Below are 8,686 nucleotides of genomic sequence, written 5' to 3' on the forward strand. Positions count from 1 at the left end.
AAAAAGAGAGAAATGCTGAAACTGTTCAAGGTCCGGACGAGTTTATTAAATCACAAAGATCAGCCCAGACAAACTGTTTTCTCTCTCTCCAGGCAAACCCTTCAGACGATACCAGCGCAGCCTGACAGACACAGCCTTCATCTTCACTAAAGCAGAGGACAGCACGTCTTCCTCCCCTTACAGCTCACCCCTGGTCTCCCCATTCTCTCGGGCTGCTACCTCCCCCATCTATCGTGCCACCTCTCCCCCTACAAGCCCTAATTTCCGCCCTGTCACCTCTTCACTAAGGCCCAGAGCCCCCATGTCACCGCCTACATCACCCCTTCGCCCGGCCCCTCCGGTCTCGGCCCTGCCCAGCGTTCCACAAAGTAAAAACCAAATTCAGGCTGTTGTTGAGCCCAGACCTCCGTCACCCACAGAACCCTCTGCACCTCCTGCTTCCCCTGATCTCTTGGCTTCATTGTCCTCCTGTTTGGTTAGAAACAAACCCTCCCACTCCCATGCAGACGCCCTCCCTTCCTCCCCCCCAAACACCCCAAACCAGCCCGAGGACTCAGCTTTCTGCTTCGAGCCTGCTCCTGTTCCAGAGAGAATCACAGGTAGGCCGAGATGGGACACAAACAATTATATTGGGATCTGATAATATAATGATATTCCATTTATTAGGTAATTATTATTTTCTCTCATTGCAAAAACAAAAGGGTCGTGCTGCAATGTGAAGAAGAGCAAATCAATCTGCTTAGTGCCTTGCCAAATACATTAATCAGCTGACATTTAGAAGTGATATGGTAACATTATTCTATTAAAGGCTTAAGTGACTTAAACACTTTTGAAATAAATGTATTCCTCCTACTCTGTGCAAAGCAGCCCGCAGCTTTAAATCAGTGGCCTGTTATACAGAAGGCTTAGCATATTTTTCCAGTCACAATTAAATATTTCTAGAATAATCACACACACATATATATATATATATACACTTTCATTCTACCAAATCTTATCTGTAATGTGCACCCAGAGAACCAGTCTTTTGTATTCCTTATAGTCATAGTGTTTCAGTTCATACACTGCCTTTTTTTTGTGTCTTTTAAAACAATTTACAACCTTATTAAATTCCGATATCACTTTCCAATCAACAGACCTCAACACATCCACTCATGGGCACACTGAGCTGGTCTCAGAAATTGCCTACAAAGTACAGGCTGTACTGGTGGAGGAGGATGAGGAAGAGGAAGAGGAGGATCACGAGGAAGAAAAGGCTGAAACACAACAACAGTCTTGCACCATCATCGCAGAACCAGACGAGACTGAGGATCACGAGGAAGAGGTAGAGGAAAAGAAGGAGGAAGAAGACGAAGAAAAAGAACTAGAAGAGGACCACAAAGAAGAGAAGGAGGAATTAAAACAGGAAGCTGAGCTTACAGTGGACCATCCAGTGGAAAAGCTGCAGGAGGAAGAGGAGGCAAAGGAAGATGAAGAGGAGAATGACCAATCAGAAGACGGCCAGGATCCCTCTGACATGGCTGTGCTTTCAAAGAAAGAGGAAGAATCAACAGCTACAGGTAGCCCCTTTTTTCTTCTTCACATATCCTGTTATTTTGACGGTATTACCATTTGTGACACACTGTCAGACAGCATTTATATTTAAATGATGTACCTGCAGCTTTCCATAAGTTGAAATGACATTTGTATAAAGTGCACAATGACCAAAGATTACAACCATTATTTCAGATGGCGAATCAATTTGTGAAGTAAACAACCACGAGACTGTGGTCCTGTCAACCAATGGGATCACAAATGGCGAGGGCACAAAGGGACAAAATGGAATAGGTTTGGCAAATTAAATGTTCAAACAATATTATACAATGTAGGGTTATTTAGCGATAACTAAATACATGAATTACCTGTGCTGATGGATCTTTGTCAATGCTTTTTCCTCTGGTGTTCCTCAGGGCGGTCTCTGAGTCCTTCTGACACAGAGCTCAGCTCACCAGAGCTGACTGGGAGCTACGATCTCCATGGCACTGCAGAGGAGGACGACGTCATTGAGGAAGAGGACCAGATCATCTCTGAAAATGGACAAGAGGTACTGTATCTACAAACGCTTTGTACTTGTACATTGTTAGTCCGACACTCAACATTTATTTTTAACGGAAATTTGCTATTAGAAAAATGTATAGTTGAATATTGACTTCTAAGTCCAAAGGTCATCATTGATCATATTTCTCTTATTTTCAAAAATGTCCTATGAGAAAAACAAAAGTCTGTCCCTCAATACTTTCCTAAATAAGATTTAGATATTTACAAATAAGTGACAAACATATGTTTACTTTGAAAAGGTTCATTTATGTTTTTTAAATACTTAATACTGTAGTTTTCAGCGAACAGTATATTGTACATGTGTTTGGGACAATTTACTACTAGTTGGTATTTAAAGCACCAGCGTTTGTGGGATTTTAAATGAACTGCAATGGGATAGTGAATAACTTTTTTAATAGGCATTCAGTAGTTTTGTTTAAAAATATCAAATATGACAAGCCTTAATCTTTAAAATTAAAGTTAATAAATACCAATATTTCCATGTTATTCTTTTAGTTTGCCTTGTTAGTTAATCAAGACATGCCGTAAACATGATTACAGCTTTTTCTGATTCCATCTTCCTCTTCACTTCAGGTTTCAGCCGAGCGACAAATGTGTGTCCGAGCGTTGTATGACTACCAAGCAGGTAAGCTGCCATTTACAGGATAATCGCCACACATGTGCAAATAAAGTGCCTCCACTTATAGTAATTACACTGTGATTAGTGGGTCTTCACCATGTTATCTTGCGGTTCCCACAGAGGACGAATCTGAGATCTCCTTTGAACCCGGTGACATCATAAAAGACGTGGAGACGGTGGACAAAGCTTGGTGGAGGGGGTGGAGCAAAGATGGACGCCAAGGCTTATTCCCTGCCAACTATGTAGAGACCATATAAGCAGGCAGAGAAACACAACACACACACACACACACACACACACACACACACAACACACACACACACACACACACACACACACACACACACACACACACACACACACACACACACACACACACACACACACAACTCACACAAACTCAGGGAAACCATCTCCCCTTACATTTGTTCATGTTTTTACCTTAATCCTCCCACTCAAACTTTGTACTCTCTGTTTTGTTGGAAGGATAAAGAACAATGTGACTCTCTGTTTTGTAGAAAGCATAAAGAAACGTGTGACTCTCTATTTTGATGTTTTCTGAGCAAAACAAAATATACTCACAAGTATGCAGAAATTACCCAGCCTTATTTTCTTGGATGAAATAGCGGATACCTTTTCTTGGACCAAAATAACTTATTTCCTTTTGAGATAGAGCAGGAATGTTGGTGGGAGGGATGAGATCACGATGACAAAGGATCAGAAACGTGCTTTTCTTGTGACAAACACAAAGAGTTTTCATAGTGTACCGTCGTTTTTTTTATCCAAACATTTAACAAGCATTCCATTCTGCTCACATTTTGCTTTGTGTGTTACATTTCTAAAAAAATAATTGTACTGCTCTTGACTTGTATATATAATCAAGATACATGTATCAGACATCATCTTATAATCACATTCCTGAGTTATTTTGTAGCACTGTTTTGTTACTGTCTCACAGAATATTTTAATTACCAGAACAGATAGAAAGCAGAGGAAAAAAGGCACCGTGTTGACATCAGTGTTTTGTTCATATGGTGATGTCCGTCAACAAATTGTGTTGTCACGTCTCGTCTTAATTTTTCATAGATTTAAAAAAATGAAAGCATTCACTCGACACACGGATGATAAGAGAAAATTATTTCTATTTTAATCTCCTGTAATATCTTAATAATCTACACTGTATATAAGAATGTATAAAAAGCATCAAAGATCTTCTCTTTTCTATACTTTGCTTGTATGTTGTATGCCTGTTTGATGGTGTGTATGTACTTTGTATTTACTCCAAACTTACAAATATACAGCATCAACAAACTCAGTTTTAAAATGTGTGCCTCCTGTTTGATTCTTCATATTCACATTTTTGAATAACCAAACAAAAAACTGTAACCGATATTATCATTTTTGTCAGATGTTTCTGAGTGTCCACGACCTTTCCAATTTGTATTTATAGCATCTCTAATATGTTGTCATGTTAATGGGCCAAGACCTCTCCGAATTTAAATCGCAACAAAGAATAATTCCTTTAAACCTTCAGCAGGAATTCTACAATTATTCAACATTGCACATAATAAACCCTAAATACGTAATTTACATTAGATGCTAATTACTTTATAAAGCAATTGAAAAATAATAAATACTATTTCCATTTTTTTATAATTATAACTGTAAGAGCGATCATAAGCAGGTGTTAGCTGGTCTCAGATAACGAATTGCACACATTGTGTCCAATGCAAAAAAACTGTAAATAGCTTGTTTGATGATATCATTTTCAGAAAAAAGTACAGTGGATAACTATAAGTACATTTTGAAACAACGTTTTTCCTGAGTAAACTTAATTTCAATGAATATGTTTTTCTTATTGTACTCAACTATTGCGTTGATTCTTGAATACATTTGGTAGATGAAGAAAATGTTGTGAATTGTAGTGCTGTGCTTGCCCCTATAGGTGGAGACATAGCCTTTTCCAATAAGTCTGTGGCAACATTATTTAGAGCAAGCTTACTGAAATGAACAGATTCCTCAGGACAAAAGGCAAAATGTTTTGACAGGCAGAGAGGAGGCTCATTGTTACACACATTTTAGAAGCGGGATATCCAGACATTTCCAAAGCTAAAAATTGCTAATGCTGCTACACCTCAAACAGGATTTTCCCCTTGGTTAATAATGATTGATTGAATATGACATTAATATTTCTCAACCATACACCTTTAATATTTATGTCAGGGCTGGGTTACGCTCTTGTAGTGCCAGTTCAATAACAGTATTTGGCAGATGTGCCTCTGTTCTGAAATAGAGAGGTAATGTTTGACATGGGTCTCATCCTGCGTGAACTGATTCCTGTTGACAGACTAACTAAATCTATCCAGGAGACTATTCTGTCGAGGTTATCCCACAAGGCTAATCATCAGTGATATGTGTGAAAAGGTGATGAGCCTCTTATGAAATACTAATTGGGTTGCCAGGTGAATACCATGAAAAGCTCAAATGAGCAAGATTGAGAGATAAACCCTAATTTAAGTTTTTAATAAGGAAGCAAAAAAAACATGAATCATATAGAAAATATAAAATGTAAATGGGTGTGCATGAGATAGATAAACAGCCATAGAGTAAGGGATACACTGGTAGAGAGAGGCAGATGTGCACAGAGAATGTGAAGTCAAATTGATCTCGACAGTTGTGTCCCCTCTTCTCTCTTCGTTCCCATGGTCATCCCATCAATCCAAGAGATCCCTTGTCTCTTCAGATAAAACAGAGTGATAGGGAGACACCCGCTAATGTGCCAGTCAACTTTTCCCTTCCCCATGCCCCTTTGTCTTTAGGCTGTTCATTCCTTCTGTGACCCTCATCAGTAACAAAAACCCTTCGACTGGGGTGCTAAACTAACAGAGAACACCCCCCTCCCTCCTCCTGACTTTCCCGTTATCTCTTATTTAACTGACAGAGCCTATCTGACCAGTGGAGGACTGACAAGTGTGGGACGGCCGAGGTGAAGTGGTGGTAGGGAAGTGCCACTCATTGTGGTGTTATCAGCACAAAGGCCAACGACAGACACCTAATCTGACCTGGCTGCTGATGGCTCGTGGCTTATTGGCCGGGTTTCTGCTCTGAAGCCGATTCTGGCAAACCTTGGAGGGAGGATAAGCTCAGACACACACAAACATATCCACATAAAAAAAGGTTACACACATACATGGACAAACAACAGCAAACGCCCACTATTCTTAGCATCCATTTCTGATATAACCTCATTCTCCTTGCCACTCCTGAACCCCTGCCTGTCATCGTCTAACTTATAGTTTGCTGCAACTTTTTGTGATTAATTGTGTGTCAGTTTACAAGAGACAAACATCTTACCACAGCAGTCTGATAACTCTGTGTTCAGCCTTCTTTCTTTACTGTACTGTTGCTGCAAGGAAAAGTGTGCAAGGGTGAGAACATGGGAATTTCTTAATGACTCATTGTTATGCAGAAGGAAACATGAAGGTCACCTGTCCGTCCTAAAGGCTTCAGGTTACCATTCCAATATTTGTGCCATACAGCTGCCCAGTTGGATCTTCTTCACTCCTAAGAGCTTTGAAAGTTAAACTACCCACAGCTGTCTTGTGTTCACAAAGACTTGGCAGAACTCCGGCATAGCATGTTTATTTTTAAGACTTAAGAAGCTCCTGTTTCTGTCTTCCCTTGCTGAAATAAAGATCAGTGTTTGTAAGCACCTGAACGTAAGAGCATTCACTGAGAAAATGGCTCTCATTTTCTTCTTGGTTCTTTGTTCTGCAGGGGCAACATTACCACAGGCAACATCTCATCCATCGGATCAAACATTACCCGCAGGCAATAGAAACTCCAGTGCAACCCTTGGTGCGATATCAAAATGTGAATCCACAACTGATGCTGTTTGCTTTTGAGGCGATCTCGAGGCTATAACTGTTATCTGGGATAGAATAAGAAGAAGAATTTCTCTAAACTGTTATGCTTCCTCACGTAAATCAGCTTTAGCTGGGTGATAATTCCATCTAGTGTAAATCTTGATTAAACCTTTGCTTTTACACATCTCTCTTGTTCTTGACATTGTCATTTTCTGTTTTCCCTTTAAAGATAATCTTCAAAACCGCTGAAGTAGATAACGCCTCGGAAGCTCCTGATGGCTCCAGCCAAGATTTTACTGTCAGCATAGAAATCGGCCCATTAACTTCTGAAGCCCTCTTTGGCAAAGCTCCCTTTCCCCTCCATTGCCATCAAAAAGCTATTTCCCTCGGCCAGTCCCACACAACCCTAACAATGAACATAGGATTAGAACATCTCTCTGTGTTGAAGCAAAAAAAGAATAGAAAATAGATTTGAAAGAAATCTCTTTTCACCAGTCATCGTGGAGACTAGTTGGCAGCATTTCCTCTGAGGGATTTTTCTGACAGGATTCCCAAGAGGCGCTTTTTGCTTTTACGATACAATTCTTGAGCTTACAATCAGCCAACATGTGGCATTGTGATCCAATCACAGATATTTTTTCCCCCTCTCAGTTCGTAAATGGTTAAGTCTCTTAGTCTATTGTGAAGGATTCTTCAAAGTGGTTGGGAACCACAGGGGAATATTGGTAATTAATGCAGCAGACTCCGTACAAATGCTTTATTTTCTTGATTCTAAAGATGAAAAAAATAAACCATGCTTTGAATCTATTGCAACTGGCTGTATACCAATCATTTATGTTTCCATTCAGTAAATTGACGTAAGATGTGTTTTGCTTAAATGACATTTTCTGGTCTTTATGACTATCATTGAATTTGAAAGAAATGGGAAACATGACAGCAGCTGTGGTAACCGCTGAAAGGCATCTAGGCAAAATTGTCCAAGATGAATGATGGATAATAGGGTTTAATCTTAAGATTTTCTAAATTGCTTTCAATCCAGTAAATGACTTTAAATGTTTTGGATTGCTTGTAATAGTACACATTTTCATATATTTTGTTAATATAAAAGCAATTTTAAACCGTTTAAAGTAAATGATGACTTTAAACTGAAGACTAAATCGCTTTCAGAAGTCACCAGTCAGCATGTGAAGAAGGGTTAAGTCCTGGTGCTCAATAATGATGTGAGCTGTCCTTTAAGACTAGCAGGGGTGAAAGCCCTCGTTCTCCTGGTGACTCACTCAAATACACACACACACACACACACACACACACACACACACACACACACACACACACACACACACACACACACACACACACACACACACACACACACACACACACACACACACACACACACACACACACACACACACACACACACACACCCCAATCACTGCCAGATGTGACTTTCTTTAAGACAATTCACTTCACAAGTATCTCTGAAGGAACAATGCCGATGGTGGCATTTGAGGGAGACTAAGTGTGTGTGTGTGTGTGTGTGTGTGTGTGTGTGTGTGTGTGTGTGTGTGTGTGTGTGTTGGTGTTAGTGAGTGATGGGGATATGCCGGTGGCAGTGCATGAAAAGGACACATATGAGATCAGATAGAGTTGATACTAATTCACAGCCTGGCCTAAGGACATTAAGCAGGATAAAGTGAGACATCTTTTCTCACACCACTTAGGCTAAGCCCATGGGGACACGTTGTTTATTTATTGGCCGAACTACATGATTTCAGGCTACAATTGTGGTTAGAGACACAGAAAAAATATATAAACAAGTACCTGCAAAAAACAACACAGGGAAAACTACTTTGAAGTTTGAAGGTAACGGACAAAAATGTTTACAACCCAATCAATTTAAATTGTTAACCCTGCAATATAGGACATGTAGAATAATTTGTGCTTACACTGCTGTTAGGATGATTGTGATGTTAACCGTGCAGATTTATAGTGGATGAGACACCCAGAGTCAGCCCTTGGCAGGCCAGGCGCGGTGCCCGCCCCAGGGGAGGTGGATGATGGAGAGCAAACAGCTAATAATTAATACCATGATTACACAGGC

The 8,686-nt window shown here is 40.0% G+C and overlaps 1 protein-coding gene across 1 annotated transcript in view; it reads left to right on the forward strand.

Annotated features, from left to right (window-relative positions):
• The window catches only part of si:dkey-40c11.2 (drebrin-like protein), a 33,261-nt gene extending 29,221 nt beyond the window's left edge, over nucleotides 1-4,040 (forward strand). Inside the window, exons 11-16 of the mRNA XM_034240286.1 lie at nucleotides 93-599; nucleotides 1,137-1,559; nucleotides 1,729-1,827; nucleotides 1,950-2,083; nucleotides 2,671-2,722; nucleotides 2,837-4,040. Of these exons, the coding sequence (XP_034096177.1) occupies nucleotides 93-599; nucleotides 1,137-1,559; nucleotides 1,729-1,827; nucleotides 1,950-2,083; nucleotides 2,671-2,722; nucleotides 2,837-2,973 (1,352 nt within the window). The 3' untranslated portion in view covers nucleotides 2,974-4,040. The remainder of the gene's footprint in view (nucleotides 1-92; nucleotides 600-1,136; nucleotides 1,560-1,728; nucleotides 1,828-1,949; nucleotides 2,084-2,670; nucleotides 2,723-2,836) is intronic.
• Nucleotides 4,041-8,686: the final 4,646 nt, after the last annotated feature.

This window comes from Gymnodraco acuticeps, unplaced genomic scaffold (assembly GCF_902827175.1).
Source record: "Gymnodraco acuticeps unplaced genomic scaffold, fGymAcu1.1, whole genome shotgun sequence".
Lineage (NCBI taxonomy): Eukaryota > Metazoa > Chordata > Actinopteri > Perciformes > Bathydraconidae > Gymnodraco > Gymnodraco acuticeps.